The sequence below is a fragment of the Blennius ocellaris genome (assembly GCF_963422515.1).
Source record: "Blennius ocellaris genome assembly, chromosome: 3".
Lineage (NCBI taxonomy): Eukaryota > Metazoa > Chordata > Actinopteri > Blenniiformes > Blenniidae > Blennius > Blennius ocellaris.
In genome coordinates, this window is record NC_137652.1 from 4,009,199 (window position 1) to 4,035,800 (window position 26,602).

The 26,602-nt window shown below is 51.8% G+C and overlaps 1 protein-coding gene across 2 annotated transcripts; it reads right to left on the reverse strand.

Moving 5' to 3' along the window:
* Positions 1-1,358: 1,358 nt before the first annotated feature.
* On the reverse strand, positions 1,359-26,602 carry sptbn1 (spectrin, beta, non-erythrocytic 1). 2 transcript variants are annotated; one of them, XM_080520416.1, is made up of 36 exons: positions 26,479-26,602; positions 20,462-20,688; positions 17,815-17,966; positions 17,448-17,621; positions 17,249-17,340; positions 16,273-16,353; positions 16,077-16,192; positions 15,801-15,913; positions 15,228-15,415; positions 15,031-15,148; positions 14,249-14,407; positions 13,862-14,164; positions 13,310-13,463; positions 12,191-13,061; positions 11,892-12,029; positions 11,045-11,801; positions 9,977-10,179; positions 9,734-9,824; positions 9,382-9,528; positions 8,914-9,177; positions 8,630-8,833; positions 8,436-8,525; positions 7,562-7,840; positions 7,352-7,482; positions 6,983-7,187; positions 6,115-6,489; positions 5,785-6,029; positions 5,537-5,675; positions 5,160-5,244; positions 4,670-4,866; positions 4,373-4,494; positions 4,206-4,251; positions 3,313-3,521; positions 3,061-3,234; positions 2,934-2,976; positions 1,359-2,840 (listed from the first exon to the last, which is right to left on the reverse strand). In XM_080520416.1, the coding sequence occupies exons 2-36, from the start codon at positions 20,613-20,615 to the stop codon at positions 2,628-2,630; spliced, it is 7,032 nt and encodes a 2,343-aa protein (XP_080376542.1). In that variant the 5' UTR covers positions 20,616-20,688; positions 26,479-26,602; the 3' UTR covers positions 1,359-2,627. The 2 variants fall into 2 exon arrangements, with proteins under 2 accessions (XP_080376542.1, XP_080376543.1); XM_080520417.1 differs by lacking the exons at positions 20,462-20,688; positions 26,479-26,602 and adding an exon at positions 18,607-18,912.

Below are 26,602 nucleotides of genomic sequence, written 5' to 3' on the forward strand. Positions count from 1 at the left end.
GTAAATGAATGAGCGGACTTGCGTGTTTTGCCCCGTTAAAATGAGCGCAGAATCGCTTCTTTGACGCAGAATTCGTGCGGGAGCGGCGACGTGAACCGCAGCGTCCCGCAGCCCGGAAGGTCAGGCTCGACCCGCCCCGCGGACTGGACGGTACCGCGGCGGTACCACAGCGCTCAAATCACTGAAAATCCCCTCCGTCGTCCGAGCGCTGCTTCCCCGCTCCGATGCCGCAGGTCACCGCGGTCCGTCCTCCACCGGAGCCCCGCCACGGCCCGCCGCCGCCGCCGCCGCACACAGCGCTCCCCCCACCCACCCACCCACCCCTCCTCCGCGGCTCTGCGGTCCCTCAGCGGCCCGCCAAGCCCGAACCAGCAGCACGGAGCGGAGCCGCAGGACGGACCGACACATTAACGGTCCGTTGACGGAATCCCGGAGATCATCCCAGCCAGCGCGAGCAGACGTCACAGATACTACTTCCGGTCAGGGTTTTTCCACAATAGAGGTGTCCTGGTCGCGCTGCGGCTCGCGGGAGAGCAAGTCATCTGTAACTGCTACCACCATGCAGGGTGATTATTTTCCTAATTCTGGAAATTTAATCTAATGAGTGAATTCAATTTCAAGATACATTTTTTTTCGTTTAATATTACTTATATCCGCTAAGGGTCTTTTATTATGAAGTAGGAAGTAATGTATCGACTTCCGGTCCTTTTGTAAACAACAGACTCTTGACGCTGCATGAAAAAACACTTGACATTAGCATCTCCGATGTAATTGTTATCGTCTTTTTTAAGTGATATTCTCTTGTCTACAAAACATCGACATCAGAAAAATGCCCCGGTATCCTGGCTAAAAAGAGCCAAAAAACAAACTAAAAGCTAAAATAGCTAAAAAAAAAAAAAAAAAATCACCAAAAAAACAACAGAATTGGTGAAAACTGCTTTAAAAGTCAAACAGCTAAAACTGTAAAAATAAAATAAATTGTTGTAACCATTATATAAGTCAATATGCTGAAATGGTTAAAGCTGCCAAATTGGTTGTAATAGAAGAAATAGCTAAAATATTTTTTTAAAAATGCTATAAATGGTAGAAAAAGTAAAAACAAGTAAATAATACAACAGCTAGAATGTCTTGGCGGGACAAAATGTAAAAAGAAAGTTCAGAAATGCAGTTATATTTATAGTATACTATCCTATAGTAAAACGACATGTAAAGGTTATCTATTTTAAAGGCTAAAGTTTTTCACGACTCCACTTGAGATTTATTCGGTGGAAAATGTCAAAAACGGCTCATTTGGTCCGAGAGGTCGCAGACCTCTGTTCTCTATAGAGTTTCCTGAAATGAAGACGAGCCAGAGAGCGTAAAGTTTGAGAGCTTTAATGAGAGCGTACAGGTGCAGTTTCATACATGAGAAAAGCTTTTTACCATCTAACTTCACTTTAAATATTCAAATAGCTTCTTCTTTGTTGGTACGATGCAGGTCTGATTGTGCAGTAACTTCCATACATGTTGGCTACGATAAATATACGCAGACGGAGAGCAACACGAGTATCAAAGAGCAAAAAAAATCGGAGCCGAGGAAGCTGAGCTGTTATCCGTCACAGCGGCCCCCCTGACGGACGCCGCCGTCGTCCCAACTGATGCTGAAGCAAAGAATTGTTGAAGAAGAAAAATAAAACTTAAAAAATAAACATGAAGCGGAGGAGCTTAGTGTCAGTGAGATGTCAGGGCGGAGCCTGACGTAGCATGCGGGTGAGTTTCTACATCCAACTCCTCCTGGAGGGCAAATTAACAGCAAAAACTAAAGTAAACAAACAATTGGTCCAGAAGAACAGCCTCAAAAAAACTGAGGACAAAACGGAAAGAAAAAAAAAAGAAAAAGGGTGGTCCCTGCTGATGTCACAGCGGATCAGTGATGTCACTGCGGGACAGTGATGTCACAGATTCTTGTGGCGTCATCAGGTCTGACTGATTGATTGGAGGTCATTGATGACATCACACGTTGTGATTTGCGCCACTCGATTTCTGTTTTGAAGCTCCGCTTTCGCTTCTCGGTTTGACGCGGAGAGAAAAACATCCGCGGATTCGCCACAATTAAACGCTCAGCCAGTCAGAAGGCGACGCCTCGTCCCCCCAAATTCTGCAATATTCTTGTGAACTTCAGCTGCGGAGCCTTTTTTATATTTCTCGACTCGACGGGAAAGTTTCATTATTTACCGCACGCCGTGACAAACGAGCCAAAATGAAGACGTTGGGACGGTTTGATTGACGAGCTGCTGTGACATCACCGCGCGTGACAGCGTTGATCCGACGCTGCGACTTCAAACAACATAAAATAAACAAAATAAGAAAACAAAGGCAAATAAACTGCATTGAGAATAAAGAACCGCGGACGACGAGGCGCTCTGGTGAAACTCCCCTCCGCCGTCGGGCCACTGCGTGAGCATTCGGAGGACGACGGTTGGTTTGACATCACAGCGACACGTTTCGGCGGCGGCAGCGGCGAGCGCCAGAGGAGGAGGCGGCGGCGACTGAGAGGGGTGCGATGGAGGGTCGGCGTATGTCGGCGCGTGGCGGGTCGTGACTTCCAGTCGTGAGGTTTCACCAAGGCGCCCCGGGGCGTCTTCGTCCTACTGCTTCTTCTTGCTGAAAAGGCTGAAGCGCTTCTCCTTCTCCTTCTCTTTGTCCTTCTCGCGCTTCCCGGGACTCGACTCGGCGGGAAGCGTGACGGCGGCCGGCAGCGTCTGAGCGCGACCCGACACCGGCGTGCCGGGCTGGCTGCCCGCCAGCTCGCTGGTAGTGGCGGCGTTCAGGATCCCCTGAATCCAGGTGCTCATCTCCTCCTGCAGGGGGGGGGGAGTAGTCAGAGATCATCATCATCATCATCGTCATCATCATCATCATCATCATCATCACCAACCAAGCTGAGCGCTCACCTCGTCTTTGGCCTGGAACAGAAACTCATTTCCATCCGTGAGTCTGAGGGAAACAAAAACATGTCAGGCTGCTGTTTCTCAGGCGGCGGCGGCGGCGGCAGCGGGCGATGAGGTCGCCGCGCGTTACCTGAGTTTGAAGACGTGTTTCTTCTTCTTGTAGTTTGTGGCGACGTCGCAGGTGGCGTCCTTCAGGTTGACGGGCACCTGGTTGTGGTAGGGCACGCCCTGAGCCGCCGCCTTGCTGTCCTTGTAGAAGCCGATCTCCTGGCGGTTGATGACGCAGTAGACGTTGTGCCACGACCTGCCGGGGCGAAGAGCAGGCGGTCAGGCGGCGGCGGTGGCGAGCGGGGCCGCCCGCCGGGCGCGGGAGTTTACCGACCTGTTGGACGCCTTCTTGTTGTGGCCCTCCCACTCGTGCTTGCGGTGCAGGAGCCCCTCCAGCTGTGAGGACGAGTCCGCGTTCTTGGCGGGGAGCGTGGACGACTGGCTCTTGCTCTTCCTGCCGCTCGTCGGCGAGGGGGTGGGGCTTCCCTCCTTGGAGCTGCGCTCGGCAACGCCGTTCACCAGCACGCCAGGGTCCACGCCGTCCTGACGACACAACACAAGAGTGAGACAATGACTGTGGGCAGCAAGTCACAAAGAGTGTGTGTGTGTGTGTGTGTGTGTTTTTTGCACTGATGTCACTGTAATAGAGACATTGCCGTACAGACTTGTAGGCTCCTGGTCTTAAATACAAATCTTTCCATCGCATTTGTGTTTTTATGGTTTGTTTTCGATGTGTACACACACACACACACACCCATAAGATAAGATCAGACGAGATAAGAGTTTGTTTAACCAGGAGGTTTCCTCATTGCGGCGGCCGACTTCAATCATCAGACAAAAAAAAAACACACAAAAAAAACCCAAACGCTTGAAGTTACCAAAGTACCAGGAAAACATTCATGTGTCACAAAATGTAGAAACACTTGACCATGTTTACGTTGACAGTAAAGGTACATATAAAGCTGCCAGGGCAGTCAGACCAGCAGACTCTACTTCTAACATCTACGCACCAGCATCTGATAACTGCCGCCAACAATTCTTTCCATTTTGCGAATGTTGTTTTACCTCAAAGACAATCGATCACAGTTTTCACCTCACAGTGGGTTAAAGGCGGCTCTGTTTTCAACATATGAGTCACGCTGTGCTGCATTCTTTTGTAGGAAGAGGGCTCTGCAAATAAAGATCTACTGGTGACTGATGGTTGTAGAGGAAGGTGGAGGTACTGACCAGGCTGCTGTCCTGCTCCGGACTCTCTCCGTTCTGGAGGCTCGGGCTGTGAAGAACACACACACATAAATGTTACACACAAACACACACACTGATCTGAGCTCAGATATTGTTGGAGTGAAGTCAAAAACTGAAGAAGCTTTTTTTCTTTTTTCTTTTATAAATACCTCTGAAGTTTCTGCTGCGCTTCATCCTGCTGCTGCATCTCCTCACAGGCAGGGGGAGCACTCCTCCTCCGCAGCTCCTCCTCCTCCTCCTGCTGCTGTCGCCTCACCTCCAACAGCTCCAACTGCAACACACACACACACACACACACACACACACACACACACACACGCGCGCACATTAACTTCCTGCAGCCTGACTGTATGCGTCTTCACCTCAATGTTCATTCGTTCATTTAATTCCTAAAGAGGCCCTTCGCGTTCGAGTCCCCACGAGTGTAGAAGAAGGCGCTCACACACCGTGGTCAGCCGCTCCAGGGCAGAGAAGCGTTCCTCCCAGGTGGCCGCCGACTTCTCGAAGGCCTCGTGGCGTTTGATGAGCTTCTCCACTTCGTCCACGCTGTGACCGACCTCTCTGCTGGACAGGTACGACTCCTGACCCAACAGCCAGGCCTCGGCCACACCCGCGTCCCGCGAGAACTGGTGCACCTCCAGGACTGGGGGGGTGGAGGGGGCGAGAGTCGACGTCAACAAAAAAAACAACAGTGACTAAAGAACGACAGCGTCGACATCGGCGAAATCGTCAGCTGACCGTGACTCAAACTCAAAAGGACACAGAGAGCTTGAGGTGCGCCTCCGCCGAGCCACAACTGCAGCATCCAATCAGGATGTCTCTCTCACACACACACACACACACACACACACACACACACACACACACACACACACACACACACACACACACACACACACACACACACAGAAACAGAAACAGGAAGTGAAGCCTTACTGAGGCGGAGCCACTCCCACCGGTCCTCCCACTTGTCAATCATCTCCTTCCTCTTGTCGGTGAGCTGCAGCAGCTTCTCTTTGATCTGAGGACAAAGGACAGTGAAGACAGTGAGGACGACACGTCTCTGCAAAACAGTCCCTTCATGTTCCTTGGGGGCGGTACGGCTCGGGTTGGCAGAGCGGTCCTCTCCCAATCGGAAGGTTGCGGGTTTGATTCCCATCTCGACCCGTCCACATGCCGAAGTGTCCTCGGGCAAGACACTGAACCCTGAACTGCTCCTGCTTGGAGAGACAGTGCCTCGCATGGCTGCAGCCTCCATTGGTGGGTGAATGTGTGAGTGAATGGGTGAATGTGATGACACAGCGGTTTCTCACCTCCTCTGAGGAAAAGTGTTTGCGGGCCAGCAGCGACTTCCCGAGCTCGATGCAGCAAGTGAAGCTGTCGTTACGGGCGTCAATCTCTGCTTTGATCCCCTGATGGTTGTTCATGAGCAGCTCCACTGAGGAGACGTCTCTGAACACACACACACACACACACACACACACACACACACACACACACACAGTGTTAGTCCGAGGTCAGCGTTCGGTCGTGGTTCCTGTGCCGTGGCGTGGGGACCTACCTGGGGTTCTCCTGGGCCTCGATGAGCCGGATGACGTCCTCCATCCACAGCAGGAGGTCTCTCACGAGGCTGAAGAAGCGGAACTTGTCGGCGGTGTCCAGCAGGTGGAGCCGGCGAGCGTTGCAGGCGTCCAGAAGGCCGTTCCACGCCTGCAGCACCTCGCTGTCTCGGCGCTGGATGTCGTCCGCTTTGTCGCCGGCGTACGCCGACTGCAGCCGCACCGCGTCCTCCTGCAGCTGCCGCACCTGCGCGGGGGTCAAGAGGTCAGCAGAGGTCAGGGGACAGATCTGGGGGGGGGGGGGGGGCATGGCTCCCGCAGCTGGCACTGACCTGCGTGCCGAGGGCCTGGACGTCGTGCTGGAACGTGGTGTGGCTCCTCTGCAGCGTCTCCACCGTGTTCTGGTCGCGGCCCACGTCTTCCGGCAGCTTCTGATGCTTGTCGGCGATGCGGCTCAGGATCTCCTTGGCGTCGTGGTAGAACTTGTGCAGCTCGAAGGAGGCCGCCAGGATCTGTGTGCGCGTGTCGATGAGCTCCAGCAGGTCGGCCCACGCCTCGTTCAGGCCGTCCTTCCACTCGGCCACCGTGGCCGCGTCGCCGTGCCCCGCGTTGATCAGCTCGTCCGCCAGCCGGTTGACGGCGTCCACGCGCTCCTGCCCGATGTTGCCCGTGTCTCGGGCAAACTCGCGGAAACGCTCCTGCAGCATCTGAAGAGCAGGTCAGAGTCAGTACCCTGTACTAACAATACTGCTACTGATGCAACCAGTCCTTGTGGTACAATTATAATAAAACGGATATACTATAAATATGTGATGAAATATACCGCAAGTTTTTCCAGAATAACATTAGAATTCATGTCGCTGTAATCCAAAGACAACAACTATTCTTGCATTTTAGTTGTTGATTTGCACGACAATGATGTTGAACATTTTCTACCATTTACTACATCATCATCGGCGTACAGGGAGAATTTCTTCCATACAGATTCACAACACCCACTAGTGGCCTGACGTGCAAACTACAGTGTTTTCAGTGTTTCTGGTGTTTTCATGTGCGTAGTAATTGTTTTTTTGAAATGTTTCCATCTAAATGTGAATTTTCTATAAAAAAAAAAAAAAGAAGAAGAACAAAACATAAAAAACTGCAGTTTCCAGTTAATTGTCGTGTAAAAAAAAAAGGAAGAAGATGGTGGTTCCTTACGGTGACGTGCTCGTAGTCTTGCCCCAGCTCGTGTGAACCCGCCACCACCTCCCGCTCGGCGATCCACTGCTCCAAGTCGTCCACCTCCCGGTTCAGCTGGAAGAGGCGGAGCCTCTCGTCCAACTTGCCCCTCCTCTCCTCTGACAGGTCCTTCAGACCGGCGTACAGCTTGTCCACCTGAGACTGGCGCATGCTGATACGCTCACTGAAACACAGACGCAAGAGTTTGTTGTCCCACAGTAACATTGTTGACGTAATCAAACATGACATTGAACGCAAACAGCTGTGACATCACGAGGTCCCCGTGGTGGTTTGAACTCCTTCAGAGCAGAGCGGTCGCCGTGGCAACAGCGGTGCGGTGGGCGGTACCTGTCGGGGTGTCCGTCGGCCACCAGTCCCCGGCTGGTCTTGGACAGCTGGTGAACCGTCTCTGCGTAGTCCTCCACCGCCTGCTCCACGATCTGGTGCTTCTTCAGCATGGCGACGGCGCTCTGCTCGTCCTGTTTGGACACGGAGCCGTCAGCGAGCTCCACCTCCCCTCCGCGCCGCCATATTCCCACTCAGACTGCCATACCGTACCTTGGCCTTCTCCTCCGACATCATGTACAGCTCCTGCTCGCTCATCCAGGCCTCCGCCTCCGCCGCGTCAAAGTAGTACTGCTGGGCTTTGTGGGCCTCCTGGAGGCGGCCGTGGCGATGCTCCGCCTCCTCCATCAGCTGCCTCCACAGCCGCTGCAGGTCAGCCAGCCGCTGCCGGATGGCGTCGGCATCGGCGGACTCGTCCTGCAGGAGAGTCTGGCTGCGCTCCAGGATGTCGTCGATGCGCGGCTGATGGCCCTGAATCTCCTTCTGCAGCGTCTGAAACGCCACCGACCAGAGTCGCGTCAACTCAACCGGAACCACGTTCACCCGACCGGATCCTTGACTGGAATGGCATTAAACCCGACTGCAAGCGGGTTAACGTGACCTAACCAATGTTAACCTGACCGGAACCATCTTAACTCGACTGGACGCATGTTGTCAAAGCAAGAACCACGATGGCCTGACTGGACGAACGTTAACTTGACCGGAACAAAACCGCAGTAACCTGACAAGAACCACGGTATCGTCACAGGAACTACGCCCACTCGTCAAGGAAGTCGGCAGGAACGTTCACAGGCCAAGAACTACGTCACCCCAGCCACTGCCCGCAAAATAACAATGTTAATCAGATAGGAATCAAGTCCACCTGGCAGGAAGTGCCACACCATAAAACACAGCCACTAAAACTATGACCAGTAAAACAAAAACCAGTTAACTATGACTGTTGAGAAAACAAGAGATAAAAGTCTGACGGATGAAAGTACAATCAATAAAACTATAACATGTAATCTTCTCCTAACCTCTAATCAAGTAGTAAAACTATGAGGGGTAAAATCAGAGTCTCTGCTTCTGGTCGGCCGGCGGTTCCCACCTGGTTCTTCTTGATGAGCAGCTGCACCGTCTGCAGGTTGTGTCCGTGGTCGGTGGACGTGGCCACGGGGATTCTCTCGTGAGCCCAGAGCTGCAAGAAACAACCGCAGCTTGAGCTCGTCGAGCAGATTGCAGCCCGTCGAATGCGACAAAACTTGAATCTGCGGTGGTCGTTGTCGGTGAGGTTGGTCTTACGATCTCGTCCTCCACGTCGCGGTTGAACTGGTGCACCTCCCTGGACGCCACCAGGAAGTTTCTCCGGCGTGTGAGCGGCTCCAGCAGCTCGTGGAACTTCTTCTCCACCACCTGCCGACGTCCGTCCACCTCTTCGGCGTCCTGCACCTCCTGACCCAGCGTCCTCACCTCCTTCTGACGCACCTCCACCTGCTTCTCCAGCATCTGCAGAGACGTCAGTGTCAGACCGCTGCACCCACAGTGCCGCGCATCGGCGTCAGACGACCGCCGCCGCCGCCGCGTACCTGTTGTTTCTTCAGCAGGATGTTGACGGAGGTCAGGTCTTTGCCGTAGTCGTCAGACTGGATCTGACCCTCCAGACCCTCCAGCCACTTGTCCAGCTCGCTGCAGCTTTGTGTGAAGAGCTCCGCCTTGTTGGCGTCGAAAAGCGTCTGCGCTTTGTTCTGAGTGGTCGATTCCAGCTCCGCCCACATGGTCTGCAGGGCCGACAGCTTCTCCTTCACCACCGCCTCCGTCTCCGGCTTCTCCGACACCAGCAGGGCGCCGTCCTGCGAGAGGTCACGGGCGAAAGGTCAGCATGTGTGTGTGTGCGTGTGTGTTTTGTTCTCCAAACAGTATTTGGTCTGCAAACCTTTGGGCTTTGTAAGGCGTGCAAGAGTGTGTGTGTGTGTGTGTGTGTGTGTGTGTGTGTGTGTGTGTGTGTGTGTGTGTGTGTGTGTGTGTGTGTGTGTGTGTGTGTGTGTGTGTTGTACCTTCTGGACTTTATCTAGCCACTCCTTGTTGGACTGCAGTTCGGCCATGAACGCCTGATGCTTCAACCACTTGCTGTGCAGATTTCTGGCTTCGTCGTATGAAACGTCCTGAGCCGTCAGCATCTTCTCACTGATCCACAGAGACAGCTACACACACACACACACACACACACACACACACACACACACACACACAAAGCAGATTGTAGTGAAAGATGCATGAAAAGACAGATAGTTCAGCGGAAATAGTTTTTTTTCTGTTTGTGTGATGTATGGTACCGTGTAGAAGTTTGTAATAGTGTGTATTGTGTAACCATGTGTAGTAGTAGTAGTGTGTAATTGTGTGTTTCACCTCCTGACAGTCCTGTAGGAACTTCTGTAGATCCCTGTTGTCCTTCAACCTCATCAGAAGCTCCACAGCTGCTTCCCTGTTCTTCTTATGTCTGTAACACACACACAACACAGTATGTAATGTACACTGTAACACACACACACACACACTGTGAGTTTTCAAAGTGAGACTTCATATTAGAGCTGGAGGTGGAATCGTCATGGCAACACTGACTTTCCGAGAACTGGGCGGAGCCCGTCCTACCTGTCGTCAATGGAAACCACCCTCTCCAGGATGCGCTCGGCATTGACGTTTCCGTCACTGGCGAGGCGGCGGCCGGCCTCCACGACGCCGTTGATCTTCTCCTCGTTGGCGTCCATCGTGGTCATGAAGTCCTCCTGCTTCCGGATCGCGGCCTCGGCGCCCTCCAGCGTTGTCGGCATCTCGGTGTGCGCCAGGACGTACTCCTGCGGTGGACAGCGAGGTGCGTCACGCGCCACAGGCCAGACTCTGACGCCGCGGTGGCGCTATCAGGTACTTGTTCTTTACTCAAGCGTTTCTCCTCAGGTTTTCTTCAGTCGGACACAAAAATCTAACGTTTGCTTTTTTTTTTTTGCCCATTTAGCTGTAAGCCAGTGAGCTCGTTAAATCTACCAGTTTAAACCAGGAAGAACCAGATTAGACCAACTAAACTCGATTGAATCATTACAAATCAGTCTAGTTAATATCAACCTGGTCCCTCAGGGTGCAAAAAGACACATTTTATAAGCTTTGGTCTAAATGGACAGCATATGTAAAAATAGTGGATCAGATTTCAATTGATATCCTATTAGGTGTGCCAACATTTTAAAAAGAAATGTGTGGATGTTTGTCTCAGGTGATAAAAGCAAAATGAAGAGATGAGGCCCCCCCCCCCTTTTTTCTTTCCTTTTCTTTTAAACATCATCGAGGAAATGGAGAACTCGGGAGGACGATGTGGACTGAGATACTTGGACTCTTCTTCATTATTGGTTTCTGTTCTTTCTCTGTTCATTTTATTTAATGAAAGACAATGAGGATAGGTCCAAGGCTACTGTAAAATTGTACAAGTGAAATGGTGTCTACCCATGTGTTTTCCAAATAAAAAGTTAATTACAAAAAAAAATTAAAAATCAACTTGGACCATTTAAGTCCACTAGAACCATTCGGTTTAAACCAGAATCCAGTGCAAAGCCGTTCGGACCATTAGAACCTGTGGGGACCGGTCCAGACCGGTCCAAAACATTCACCGTAGAGTCAAACCAAGGAAGCAGCAGAGATGTTTGAAGAGGTCTCGGGGGTTCTGGGCCTTACCTGGTTGTTGAGGAAGGCCTCGGCCTGCTTGGTGTCCCTCAGGAACAGCTGGTAGGCGTGAGACTGGGACAGGAGGTTCTGCCGGTTCTCCCACATCTTGTGCAGCTCGTTCCAGCCGGTGTCGAGCGCCTGCAGCCGCTGCCGCAGGAACATGTACTGCGCGTCCGTCTGGTCCTGTGTCACGATCTCGCCCATGTCCCGCATCTTCTGGTAGTCCTCCTCGTAGTTCTGGACCTCGTTCTTGATGCTCTCGTGCTGCGCCATCAGCTTCTCGGCCTCGGCCAGCGTGTTGGGCATGTCCTCGGAGGCGATGGCCGTCTGCGTGCGCGACAGCCACGACTGGAAGTCGTCCAGCTCGCGGAGGAACTGCTGCAGCTTGCGGGCCTCGCCCAGGGACTCCTCCCGGTTCTTCAGCGTGTCCTTCATCTCCTCCCAGACGGCCGTGATCTCCTGCAGCCGGCCCGTGATGGCCCTGGCCTGGTCCGGGTGCTCCTCGGCCAGCCGCTGCGCCTCGCCGCGCAGGTCGCCCAGCTTGTCCTCGATGGCGGCCAGGTCGCGCTCCATGCCGGTGAGTTTGCGCTGCAGGGCCATGACGCCGGTCAGGTCGTTGCCCAGCTCCTGGGTGGACTCGATCACCTTGGTCTTCTCCTTGATCCAGGACTTGGTCTCGTTGCAGTCCAGGTGGTAGTTCTGCACGCCCAGTGCAGAGTTCAGGGACTCTTTCTTCTGGTCCACCAGGTCACGGAACTGGCTCCACCTGTAGGCGGTGACAAAGATGGCCGCCGGGTGAGGGAGCGAGTCCGGGACCGACGTTCGGACTCTGACCGGAAGCTGCTGCTCTTCGTACCTGTTGTTGAGTTTGTCCTGCTGAACTTTGATGTCCTTCTCGCTCGGGTGACCGCTGTGCATCAGCTGCCGGGCGATCTGGTTCACCACCGCCACTCGGGACGCCTGGTTGTTCATCTCGGGCTCCAGACTCTCAAACCTGCAGACGACAACCAGCTTCAATAGAGAGACATGGCGACACGCAAGCTCAACAACCACAAGTCGGAGACTTCCAGAGGCTCTGAGAGACTTCCAGATACGCTCAGAGAGTAAATCTCTTCCTAACAGTTTCCTGACTGCGGCAGGTTTGGGGGTTCCTACCGGTGCTGAATGACCTCCAGGTCCTCCAGCTTCTCCGGGATCTCCATGCTGTTCAGCCACTGCTCCTTCTCGTCAATCCAAACCTCGCAGGCGTCGGCCTCGCTGAACATCTTGTAGAGCGCCAGCGCGTCCTGCAGCGCCTGCTTCCTCAGCTTGGTCAGCTCCGACACCTCCTTGTAGCGCTCCTCGATGCCGGCCAGCCGCCCGCGCACCTCCTCCGACTCCTCCTGCTCCGCGGGCAGCGCGGCCGCCTGCTCGTGCAGGGAGTCGACCACCGGCCGGTAGCTCGCCACCTCCGCCGCCGCGTCCTTGTGCTTCCTGACCAGCGCCTGCGTGGAGAACTCGTCGTGGCCCGTCTCGCCGCTGGAGACGATGCGCAGCGCGTCCAGCGTCCAGGCGTCCACGTCGTCCGCGTCCGTCTGGAACTGGTGCAGCGCCAGGGCCTCCTCCAGCTTCCTCTTCTTCGTCGCCGCCAGCTCCTCCAGCGCCGCCCACTGCGCCTGCACGTCTCTGATGCGCTCCTGGATCTTGGCGGAGCCGAAGTGTCCGGCCTGCACCATGGCCTGGCCCTCGGAGACGGTCTGCTGCAGGTGGCCGGCGCGGCCGCTCATCTCGTCCTCCAGCGCCCTCTGCTGGCTGAGGAGGCGCAGCGCCCCCGTCAGGTCCCTGCTGGCTTCCAGGGACGAGAGGATCTGCTCCTTCTCGCGGATCCAGCCCTCCTCCTCCGCCATGTCCCAGAAGAACTTCCAGAGGCGGCGGGACTCCTCCAGGCGGGCGCGGCGCTCGGCGGCCAGCTGGCTCAGCTCCTGGTAGCAGAACTCCAGGTGGGACACGCGGTCCTGGATGACCTGCGGGTCACAGGGTTTGTAGCCTGGACGGAAAGATATTGAAGTTAAACACGAGTCAAAGTTTTGGCTTGATGAGACAGTGAGCAGACGCCTCTGATTAAATCTTGCCTTCCTCGCATTTCTCTATTTGTATCTTGCATCCCGTGGTGAGCAACTTAAAGCAAAAACCACAAACGACTACGGCCTGCGCTGCAAACACTGAGCTAGCTGCCACAACGACCATCAGCCACATGGAGGAACGCGGCGGTCGAGCGACCGGCAGGGGACTCACCGCTGTCGGTCACTGCGTACTTGTTGGCGTTGGAGGAGACCGCCTTCACTCGGTCTGCCTGGATGGAGATATCGGCCTCCACCAGAGAGAGCTTCTGCAACAGGTCCTCCACCCCGAGGAGGTGTTTGCCCTCGTCCTGGGAGAGCAGCAGCATCTACAGACACACACACACACACACATATTGAGACACATACTGTGCAATATCACACTGTGCAATTATTCAATTTTAATCAATCCCATTTCTCATCCTGCTCTTTTATTTATCGTTCATGTGCACCTTATTTTAAATGTTGGACTGTTTGCACTACTTTTTTAAATATATTTAAATACGTTTTTTCTAATGCCTTTTTTACCGGTTGCTAAGCAACGACTATTCGTTGCCAGTTCCTCACTGTGTGATGTATTGTGCAATGACAATAAAGAAAGTCTAAGTCTAAGACAACACAGTCATCTCAAAGTACCTGAACCATTGACCTTGGGATCGGAAGACAACCCCTCCAATGTACCACCTCACCCGCCCACCTCTGAGGCCCCGCCCCCTCAGTGCCTGACCTTCATCTCGTCCATCCAGTCCATGATGTGGAGCATCTCCTGGAAGACCCTCTGCAGGCCGAGGTTCATCTCCAGCCGCAGCCGCCGCGCCTTCAGCAGCTCCAGCAGGTACTCCCACAGCCGCAGCACGTTCTCCTTCCTCGCCACCACGCGCTTGATGTCATGGTAATGCTCCGCCTCCAGCTCCCTCGCCACCGACACCACCGCCTGGACGCGCTCCTCGTACGCCGCGATGTCCGTCTCGATGGCCTCGTGCTTTTTGGTGGCCGCCTCCACCGCCTGCAGGTCGAAGCCGAAGTTGTCCTGGGAGCGGAGAGGAGAGCCTTCAGGGACCCGCGCACGCACATACACACACACGTGCACACGCACACACACACACACACACACCTGCGACACCAGGCGCTGGTTCTCGCTCAGCCACGTCTCCCTCATGGCGGCCTTGCGATCGAAGCGCCGCGCCAGCTGCTCCAGCTTCTCCTGCCGGATCAGCTCCGTCCTCAGCGCCAGCTCGCGCTCGTGCTCCGCCTTCTCCAGCCGCTCCCACGCCTGCGAGGACAGCCGGAGGTCAGGACACGTCGAGATATTATAATGAAAAAAAAAAATAATAAAAATGTATGTAGCACTAACAAGGGTATTGTATGTATATCCCCACCAAGTCTTTCTCTCTCTTTCCTCTCCTCTCCTCTCCTCTATCCTTTCACCCCAACCGGTCAGCAGAATTCCTCCACCTCTGACTCTGGTTTCTACAAAGTTTCTCCCTGTTGGGGGAGTTTTTCCTTTCTACAGTCGCAAACACACCTGCTTGCTCATGTGGATATGTTGGGCTTTTCTATTTTCTCTATAAAAGCACATTGGAATGACTGTAGTGTATTTAAAAATGGCTTTAAAAAAAAAAAAAAAAAAAAAAAAAAAAAAAAAGACTCTCAGGCCGTCCAGTCAAACCACAACTGTTCCAATTCAGGTTTTATGACCCATATGTAACGTACACGTCGAAAAATGTATGCTCATGCATGATTCAAACTGAGCTACGTGAGAGCAATGTCAATGAAATTCTTTCAGAAAGCGGATTAAGTGTAGAATTTTTGTCTGTGTTTTTCACCTCTACCTCATTAAAAAAGAAGATCTTCCAGAGAGATGTTCGGGTGTCCAGAGGCAAAGCGTTTTCTCACCTTGTTGATGTCCGAGATGAGTTTTCCTTCTCGGGGCATGTAGACCTTCTGGTTGTTGGCCCTCATCTTACTCTGGATGGTGAAGAGGAGAACCTCCAGGTTCCCCTTCTCTGTGAACCTGCGAGGAGCAACACGGGTCTGATGAGGCGGGGAGGAACGGGGGGGAGGCGGAGGGGGAGGCTTGAGGAGAAGCTCACTTTGGGGGTTTCTCCACTGTGCGGTAGGTGTTGAAGGCCTGCAGCTGCTGCTGGACGCCCATCAGGGAGTTCGCAAACTTCCGGTTGTTGAGGATGATGATGGTCTGTTCGATCCACTCCAGCAGGTCCGAGGCCAGAGACTCGTACTTCTCGATCATCTTCTCCGTCTCAATGGCGTTGTCCAAGACCTGCAGGAGAGACGGACAGAACATGAGAACCAGAGAGGAAACAGCTGAGAGGGGTGAGGAAAAAAAATCAAGAGATAAATCAAAACCGTAGAACCTGAGAGGAATCGGACTGTTTGGATTAAGAACAGACTGATCATAGGAAGGGAGGATGTTTCTGAGAGTCACGATCAGGGTCACGGTTAGGATCAGGATCAGGGTTTGGAACAGGATCAGGGTTTGAAACAGGATCAGGGTTTGGAACAAGATCAGGGTTTGGAACAATATCAGGGTTTGGAATAGGATCAGGGTTTGAAACAGGATCAGGGTTTGGAACAGGATCAGGGTTAGTATCAGGATCAGGGTTTGGAACAGGATCCATATTAATATTAGGAAAATGATCACTGACCTTCCCGATACGTTTCCCTTCCACCTTCAGAGCCTTCATCTTGGAGAAGTAGTGATAATAAGTCACCACGTAGGTGATGACCGACTTCTCATCGGGATGATCGACGCTGATATCTGTGACACAAACAAACAAACAAACAAACACACCAATAAACGAACAAATCCCTGATGTAAATATTTGTCTGACCAGCTAAGACTCTTGACTTCTCCGACAGGGCGGGGACTTTTTATCCTGATAACCCAGACAGTTAAACTGGTCAGTTGAACAGGTCATTACCCTCCGGGTCCAGCAGCTTGGTGAGTCCCAGGTGCTGCTCGGCCAAGTTGAAGGCGTTCTGCAGGTTATAGTGAGCGTTGGACTTCTTCAGTTTGTCGAAGTCGATCAGGTCGGGTCTGAAAACATGAGAACATCAGGAGGAGGAGGAGGAGGAGGAGGAGGAGGAGGAAGAGTGGAAGGAGCAGGAGGAGGCTACCTGTGTTTGTGGATGATGGCGTTGAACGCCATCCCGTCTCTCCAACTTGTGCTGAAGTTGTGAATGTTGACATTTGGATATCTGGAGAAAAAAAGAAAAAAAGAAGACATGGAACAAGTTTTCAACAGGAGGACAAACGAGGAGGAGGACGTGAAGGAGATCAGGAGGAGGAAGTGAAGGAGAACAGGAGGAGGAAGTGAAGGAGATCAGGAGGAGGAAGTGAAGGAGATTAGGAGGAGGAAGTGAAGGAGAACAGGAGGAGGAAGTGAAGGAGAACAGGAGGAGGAAGTGAAGGAGATCAGGAGGAGGACGTGAAGGAAAACAGGAGGAGGAAGTGAAGGAGAACTGGAGGAGGAAGTGAAGGAGATCAGGAGGAGGACGTGAATGAGATCAGGAGGAGGAAGTGAAGGAGATCAGGAGGAGGACGTGAAGGAGCTCAGGAGGAGGAAGTGAAGGAGAACAGGAGGAGGAAGTGAAGGAGATCAGGAGGAGGACGTGAAGGAGATCAGGAGGAGGAAGTGAAGGAGATCAGGAGGAGGAAGTGAAGGAAAACAGGAGGAGGAAGTGAAGGAGAACTGGAGGAGGAAGTGAAGGAGATCAGGAGGAGGAAGTGAAGGAGATCAGGAGGAGGAAGTGAAGGAAAACAGGAGGAGGAAGTGAAGGAGAACTGGAGGAGGAAGTGAAGGAGATCAGGAGGAGGAAGTGAAGGAGAACAGGAGAAGGACGTGAAGGAGATCAGGAGGAGGAAGTGAAGGAGATCAGGAGGAGGAAGTGAAGGAGAACAGGAGGAGGAAGTGAAGGAGAATAGGAGGAGGAAGTGAAGGAGATCAGGAGGAGGAAGTGAAGGAGATCAGGAGGAGGAAGTGAAGGAGATCAGGAGGAGGAAGTGAAGGAGATCAGGAGGAGGAAGTGAAGGAGAATAGGAGGAGGAAGTGAAGGAGATCAGGAGGAGGAAGTGAAGGAGATCAGGACTGACCCTGCCGTCTTCATCTGGCACCACAGCAGCAGAGCGTCTTTGGCCGAGCGTTTCTCTTTGTTGTCTTCAGTCTCGACACTGATGTCTTGAATCTGAAAACCACAATGCCGTTACACCTGTGTGGCGTCACACCTCCGCCCACGTGGCGCCACACCTCCGCCCGTCCTGGGGGAGGGGGGGGGGGGGGGGGGCGTCCTACCTGGAAGCGGAGGATGATGGTCCAGATGAGTCCCAGCGTCAGACGGTGGTTCCCGTCCACGATGTCGTGTGAGCCCATGTTCTCCAGGTGGACCCGCTGCTCCTTCAGGAACTGCAGGGCTTTGTCCACGTTCTCCAGGCAGTGGATCCTCATGCGGCCTTTAGTCGGCTTCGGCTGGACGGAGGGGAAGAAGAAGAAGAAGAAGAAGAAGAGTCTGATCAGGGGAGCCTGGTTCTGCAGGTTAAAACCGAGTTTTCCCATTCCACTGTCTCATCTGTGCGCTCAGTTGGATCGTCATCATCTCGTGTGTGTGTGTGTGTGTGTGTGTGTGTGTGTGTGTGTGTGTGTGTGTGTGTGTGTGTGTTACCAGTCTCTCCCCTGACAGGACCTCCAGCAGTTTGATGAGCATGCGTCCATCTCTCAGGTCCATGTAAAGATCAGTGATCCTGCATGAGACTCTGGAGAGGTGAGAGTTCACCCACTTAGTGAAGGTCTTCTTCTGCACCGCCTCCCGCTCATCTGCGCACACACACACACACACACACACACACACACACACACACACACACACACACACACACACACACACACACACACACACACACACACACACACACACACAGACACAGACACAGACACAGATAATCAGATAGGTGAGATTAGAGGCGTGTTCACACAACAGATTACACATTAACCAGCAGCAGGGGGTCAAAGGTCACTGCAAAAAAAGCAAAACAAAGACCTTCACATGAACAACGTCTGTCCTGTGAGTACTAGTGACTGTTTAAGAATACCCCCAGATAAACACAGACCCCAGATCACGTCCATCATAGTGAATGAAAGTGAAAGAAAGTGAAACTACAAACATGGCCGAGTCGTAGTTCTCAATTAAAAACCTGCACTTCCTTTAAATTAAAACGTTTATTTAGAAGTTTAAAATGCTCAATTTCAGATTTTTAAGCTCTTGTTTGAAAAATGAACATATGATCATTTTTTGCCAATTCCTATACGACCCAATAAAAGCGTATTTCCTCCAGAACCAGGACCCTTGAGGGTCAGCGGGGGGCCCACAGAGACCCACAGGGAGCCTCCGCCCTCATGTGGAGAACCAAGCGGTTCCTCCGTCTCCTGGAGTGACGTTTTTTCGATGTTCTCCTACCTTGAAGCTGTTTGAATCGACCGTCCAGCTGGGTGTAGGCCTGCTGCACCCCGTCCACATCCATCACCCCCCCCGGAGCCCAACACACACACACACACTCCTCACACTGAAACACTCCCAACACACACTGCTTTAACAAACACAAACTCCTCACACACACACACACACTCACTCACTCTCCCCCCAAACACACACTCACATTCACACACACACACACACACACCCCAACCCAGTGTATCCTCCAGCAGCTTCACGGCTCAGCGACACACAAGTCAAACACACAAGTTCACAGCGCCGACTGAAGAACGCCGGTTTGACTCTGAGAAAGTTTGTGCAGCCTGAAGTGGGACGGAGAGTCCAGAGGTCACACACACACACACATACACACACACACACACACATACACACACTCACACCCCACCCATTGCAAACAACCCTTTCCTCGCCAATTCTACACTGTAAAAAGAAAAGAACAATTACCCTTTTGATTTGAGCGCCTGAATGCGACGTCGAGTTGATTCTTAATGTATAAAATTCAAGTTCAAGTAAATCTGTGCTTCAAATCCACTATTTTACAGCTGGAGCTGCACAACACTTTCTATTATTGCCATGAGAAACTCAACCGTGACTGGTTGAGTTTATCATTTAAACTCTGCTTTATAAGCAGTGTTTTTATTGTTTTTATATTATTATTATTATTATTTTTTTTTTTTTACATGAAATCAAATGTGATTTCACACTCCTGCGTCTGTCAGATTCACCGACAGAAGGTAACTTTTGTCAGAAACACACTGATCAACTGACACACACGATGTTTATCCGTCGAACAATCCAACTAACGGGGGCATTTTTTACAGTGTTCACCATCTGCCAGCCAATGGCGTAACTGCTAGACAATGATGTCATCGGGGAGTGTGTGTGTGTGTGTGTGTGTGTGTGTGTGTGTGTGTGTGTGTGCGCGCAGGATGTTTGTTTCCAGTTTCCTGGCCTTCAGGAATGTGAAGAGACAATGGCGGGAAACCCCCCCCCCCCCCCCCCCCCACCCCAACTCACACACACACACACACACGCACACACACACTGGCCATGAGGATGTGTGTATCAGGCCGCCGGTGGACATTGACCATGGCGGTGGATCTCCACTAGCGTTGTATCGACGGGGGAAGCAGAACGGCGGCGTCGTAAGAAGGACTTGAGATTCTGCTTCTCTGGACTTTGATGGAACAGAACAGCTGCTGAACATCCTTCTGGTTCCAACAGCGGAACACGATAAACAGTACGCACCACCAGGGGGCACCAACAACGCGCAGAAAGCTGCAGAACTGGAGGGGAGTCTGCTCTGACGGGTCATGGTCTCAGGGCCTGGAACCGATAAACGTAACCCAAAAACCCACCGTTTCTGTCCGATCAGCCACATTTAGGAGCCCGGAAAGTTTTTGTTTTTTGTTTTCCATGAAGAGGGGAAGCTCGAGAACACTGGCTGAGCTTTGACCACCCACGGCAGTCAGTGATGTCACCGTATAACCACGTCAATGGCGGACGACGTGCTCCAGGTCGAGCTGCACACGCTCCTGATATCAGCAGGTCTCGTGAGGCGTTGGCGTTGGAGTACTCGAGTACCAGGAGGAGCCGGGAGTCTAATTCTGTATTTCTCTGCGCTCCCGTTTCTAGTGTATTTGGTGAGTCACAGCACCCCTACAGGCCTGGCATATGTACTACATGTCCTTAGGCATTGTGTTTTTTGGTTTTTTTTTTAAATACCAGGGAGAAATGCTCTCTTAAGGCCAAGTACAGAGCTCCATCCACCCCCCCCCCCAAAAAAAAAACACCACACACACACAAACACACTCCTCACCTGCGAGCGCTTTGATGCGGGAGCGTTCGAAGAGGCGGGCCGAGCTGTTCTCGTTGTCCCACTCGTCATCCCAGCGGTTGTTGACCGTGTCGTTGCTGCTGTACTGCTGCTGCAGGTCCATGTGCTCCAGCTCTGCAGCCACCGCCGTCATCATGACTTCTGACCTCTGGCGCGCCTCCACGTCAGCCAGAACACATCCACGTAGGCGGAGGGGGTCAGGCCGCAACCTGCAGAGAGCGTGCAAAGCATCGCGGCGTCAGCGCGCCGACCAAAAAGGGGGCGGAGTTTGCGACATCCCAGAGCGGCCGATGTCACGTCTTTTCTTGAAACATGTCATCCAGGCGAAAAGCAACACCGTTGAGCCGGCCAGAAAATTGCCGCCTCCGTCAACGTGCAACTCTGAGGTGATTCAATATTAATTCAGACGACGATATAAAGCGACAGCACTGTTCTCTCAATTCCTCTTTATTACAGCACAGACGTGTTGTGCAGCGCGTCCTCGGCGCTCTTCCTTCAGTTTCCATTGTCCTTTGAGTTCACTTGAGGCACCCTGTGCGGAAATATTAATATTATTATTATTATTATCATCACCAACCTCATTATTACAGACGCGCTCCCAGTGGAGCTCAACAGACTCAGGAACGAGTCAAGGACAAGAGCAAAAACATATTTTAAAGCGCTTAGTGGAGAATATTTATTCTATTATGTCAATGGGATTACGTCGCTCCCGCTTAAGCTCCTCCCACCGCCCGTGCACCAATCAGGATGTTCTATGCCAGTGTTTTTCAACCACTGTGCCGCGGCACACTGGTGTTTCCGCGAGATATAATCAGGTGTGCCGTGGGAAATTATCCAATTCCACATTTTTTTCTTAAAAACATTTGCTCTCACAGCCGACAGTGTGTTGCAGAGTAATCATGTATAAATACTCTTCGCCACTAGAGGGCAGCGCAGAACTTTGCCGGTGAAATGTAAAGTGACAGACGTCAGTGTGGTTAATCTCCACCTCCTGCTACCATCTTGTATCAAAGTACTGTGTCAGTGACAGTGATGGAGAAGTTTTTGAAAAGGAAGAATGTGAACCAGGATCTCAGCTCTTCATCCATCAGGTCCAGGTTTCACACTGAGGGAGTCACTATTAAAAAAAAAAGAAATTGGGAAATACTTTTTTTCTGTATTTATTTGAATCTTGTTGATAAAACTTTGATGAGAATGACTTTATATTATTAATAGAGGCTTCAGAGTTTCACATTTTTAGGTGGTGGTGTGGCTCCACATTTTTCCAAAGAAACAAGTGTGCCTTGGCTCAAAAAAGGTTGAAAAACACTGTTCTAAGAACAAGCAGGCCATTTTTAAAGACGTCCGATTGGTCATAAGGCGGAGCTTTCATACTGGTTGACCTCTTATCCGGAACATAACCCGGTTAGAGGTTCGGTAAATTACCGCGGCGATGCAGTACGAAAAAAAAACCCAGAGTTAATCCTGAAGTTACCTTGATACGAGGACGTCCCACTGAGTAGCCTGTGCCTCAATCAAAACAACAACAACCACAATAAGACAACACAAACCCTGGTTCTCTCTCAACTGTCTCACATTCCACAGTGACACTAAAGCTCACAGTCTTTCTACCAGATCCTCGGTTTCCCTCCTCCGAGCTTAAGGGCCTTCGCTCCGCCTTCTCACCCAGCAGCACCTCCACCCTGATCCACACCCTGCTCGCCTCCCATCTGGACCACTGGAGCTCCCTTCTGTCTCGTCTCCTTCTCAAATCCATCCATAAACTTAAATTAAATATATACGCTCAGATATTAGCCCCCCTCAAGCCAGACATGCATACATTACCTGAGTACAATAATAAAACTCAAAATACTGTACAAAAAAAGTCAATTTTACTCAAATACCAGAAGAATGTTCATTTCCTGGACATACAGTGGAAAACAACGCCTGTGACACTGCTCTGCTGTTCATGTTTCTGTGTGTTCTGCGTTTATTCATGTAAAAACTAATACATTTCAAGTATAGATATATATATATATATAAAAGAAATTATAAAATCCATCCATATAAACTCATAAACTCTGGCTCAGAACACTGATGTCATGTTAGTCATCTATAAATCATTGCGTGGGAGCCGTGCTAAAAATGTACGTGCGCTCGCAAGCTGAAATCTGTAAAACCTTGCGTGTGCGCCTCCGCACGCGGGTTCCTTTTATAGAGCACACGCCACCTGGATCATCGTGGCAGGGAAAAAAAAAAAAAACAGGAACAGGAATTTTTACAGAGAATGAATTAGTGATGGGAGAGGCGGAGGCCTGGAAAACGATATTATTCGGTGGTGGATTCACATATAAAAGGGAAAAAAAACAAGTGATTGACAGCACATCGTCATGGCTGTAAAGAGAGAGAGCCACGGGGAGGTGTGACGCCGCAGGGGGGGAGAGGAAGGAGTGGTCTGATCTGTTTATGATCGATAAGTCTGATACGTGACGACATTAAAGAGACGATCTGACTCTGGCGTCATTTCACCACCTCACCATCCGGTTCACTTCACTTTACCTTTTGCTCATGAGAATGTTCTAATGTGGGTGTTTAATATAGATATTACTTGTTTCGTGTCATAAAGCCACCGCTCTTGTGGATTATTTGACGTTTCCTTTCATATATAATTTCAAAATAAGCCACGACTAAATCCTATCACAGGCACAGAAATGATTCAATTCATTCCTAAAATTACATTTCAAGACTAAACAATGATAAAGTTGTTACTTAAAATACACATGTGAGAGGTACATTATTATTATTTTTTTTTTTTTTTTTCATTTATTAATTTTATAACCACATTACACATCAGATACACATTAGATATTAGATCACAAAGGATATGATTTGTCTAGTTTACACAGAGGAGGCGTTAAGACCGTAATGAGTTCATCTCTAAACAGAAACAACTCGGTATAAGGCAACGAACACGTCCGGTGTTACATTATACAGTCTATTATACAGTATCTGGCTTCCATTCAGAACATACCAGCATTTATCAGCAGATCAACCAGGAACATCCAGAAACCTGTGAGAACCAGTGAGAACCATTGAGAATCAGCGAGAACCAACACAAACTGGTGAGAACCAGTATGAACCAGCAAGAACCAGTGAGAACCAGCGAGAACCAGTAAGGACCAACAAGAACCAGCTTGAATCACCGAGAACCAGTGAAAACCAGCAAGAACCAACGCAAACCGGTGAGAACCAGTATGAATCAGCAAAAACCAACAAGAACCAGTGACGGCACATTAGCCTCAGCTAGCACCGCCAGGCTGCCGCGGTACGGTTACTGCAGGTTACTGAACAAAGTACTGGCTTGACGTGGTTTTGCGTTGCTCCAGTGGAACACGTACTGCCTACATGTCGTCTTGTTTTCAATTCTGGATGGACGTCAAGAGAAACTGCACTGGGTTATAACTGCAGTACTTCTTTGTTGAGGAGAACTGCGGCCTGACAGCTCTGCAGCGCCGACCAGTGGCCGGGGGGAAAACATGATAGTTAAGAAGCTGAACGCTGAATAAAACCTTAACTGACTGGTACTACTGGTGCCGATCAGGCATTTCACTGAGCCGTGGTACAGATTTCTTCCAAAAACCAGCCTGGATGACCGAGAACCCGCAAATACCAGCAGGAATTAGCAGAAAGGAGCAAATACTCCTAAAAAAAACCTGCACAAACAACAGGAAACAGACAAGACCAGTTAAACAAACAGTCATAAAGCCACCCTACTCCGATTCAGTGTTTGCAGGAGATTTGGTGCATTTCAAAATGAAAAGAGCCGTTGTCTCTCTCTTCTTTCTGAGGAAGAGGAGGAGGAGGAGGAGGAGGAGGAGGAGGGGTACGGTGTTTTTTATTGGTACTGAGAGAAAATGTAAGTTAATCATCTTGATACGAGGTCGGTGAGGTCACCGGGAGGTTCAGCCGAGGCGTTCGGGAACACGCAGACCGAACGGGACAGCGAGGGCAGGATGAGGTGGACGTATTGTTTTTATCAGCACACAAACGAGCCATTTCCTGGAGGCCGCGCCCGTCCACCGACCGCCAGACACTCTTTCGCCTCCGTCCCGGGAACCTCAGACAGCCGACGTTCCCCCTCCGTTCGAAGAGAAATCCCTTCAACGAGGGCCCAGGAAGGATCAGACCATCCGAAGTGGAAGCCGAGCGACGAAAAGCTCCCGTTCAGAACGTCTGACATAATCGCCGAACCCACGAGAACCGTCAAGAACCAGAACCCGGACAGAACTGTCAAGAACTCACCAGATCCGTCAAGAACTCACCAGATCCGTCAAGAACAAAACAGAACTATCAAGAGCTACCTGAGAATATTCTCGTGTACGGAAGCAGTTGTTTAGGGTTTTGATGATGTTCTGTTCTTATATCCAAACACAAGTCAAACGTTCAGGAAGGTTCTCACAAGAACCTTCAGTGGTGATATCGATGTGACTGAGAGAGGAGCTGAGCTGATGTCAGACATCTAGAACATTGTTCCTGAGGAAGTCGCCTCCTGGATGCTTCTCCCTCAAACTGGTTCTCCCACAAACTGGGAACATGACTCGGGTTCACACTGGTAACTTTAATATTCTGATGTTTTGTTTGAATAAATTCGCCCTTTTGAAGACTTGATTTGTGACAAAGTCTAGTTTGGTTCCTCAATCATCTGAAGGACACAGAGTGGAGGTTCTACTAGAGGGTGGAGGTTCTACTGGAGGGTGGAGGTTCTACTGGAGGGTGGAGGTTGTATAGTCGAGGTTCTACTGGAGGGTGGAGGTTATACTGTAGGGTGGAGGTTATACTGGAGGGTGGCGGTTATACTGGAGGGTGGAGGTTCTACTGGAGGGTGGCGTTTATACTGGAGGGTGGAGGTTATACTGTAGGGTGGAGGTTATACTGGAGGGTGGGGGTTATACTGGAGGGTGGAGGTTCTACTGGAGGGTGGCGTTTATACTGGAGGGTGGAGGTTATAGGTTGAAGGTTGCAGAGTGGATGCTGTCGGCCTACATCATAACATCTGGAATGCAGATGTAAACAGGCCGATGTAGAGATTACAGCAGGGTGTAGTTAATATGTTGTAGGTGGAGTTTATAGGGTGGATGTTCCAGACTGCAGGGTGGAGGTTATAGGGTGGATGTTCCAGCCTGCAGGAGGCGGTTATAGGGTGGATGCTCCAGCCTGCAGTGTGGAGGTTATAAGGTGGATGCTCCAGCCTGCAGGGTGGAGGCTGCGGGCCTACATCACAACATCCGCCTGTGGATGTAAACACTCCTCCACCGAGGCTCTGCGGAGCAGAAAGAAACGCGGCGTTCTGCTCCCACAGCTTCCCGCAGACCCGCACCGTGATTTCGGGGAGCTGCGGTGGGTGGAGGGTGGAGGGTGGAGGGTGGAGGGCGGAGGGTGGAGGGTGGAGGGTGGAGGGCGGAGGGTGGAGGCCGCGGCCCGAACCGCCTCCGTCCCGCTGCGGGGTTTTTTTTCCAGCCTTTTTCTCCCCGCGCGGTGAGCCGAACTGCGCAGCGGCCCCGCGGAGCTGCTCTCCGCCGGGGGCCCTCCGGTCCGACCCACCGCGGAAAAAATACACCCGTAAAAATGAAGGCGCGGGCAGAACGTGTGTTTATTGTCCCGGACACACACACACACACGAACACACCGCACCTCCTCCTCCTCCTCCTCCTCCGCGGCCACGCCTGTTTTCGCGTCCTCGCATGGCGCACCGTTATTCTCCTCCATCCTCCGGCCCGCGCTGGCGGCCGTTGGCGGGGATCGGCACCGCGGACCGGGGAGGGAGGGGGGGCTTTGCTGGGCCCGGGACGAGGTGATCCGGGCCCGGAGCCTCGATCGGGGCGGATCGAGCCGCGTCCGACCGAAATATGGCGAAGTTAGCCGGGCTGCGAAGCTCCAGCACCCCCCCCCCCCCCTCCCTCCACAACCCCCCCGCTCCAATCACAGCAACAATAGAAACACGGTGGAAAACAAGCCGTTACCTGCTCCGGGGGGAGGGAACCGAGGCTCCGAGCTACTGCTGCCGGCAGGAAAGAGTCCGCAGACCGGAGAGACGACGGAGACACGGATCGAGCGGACCGGAGGGAGGGACCGAGAGGACCGGGG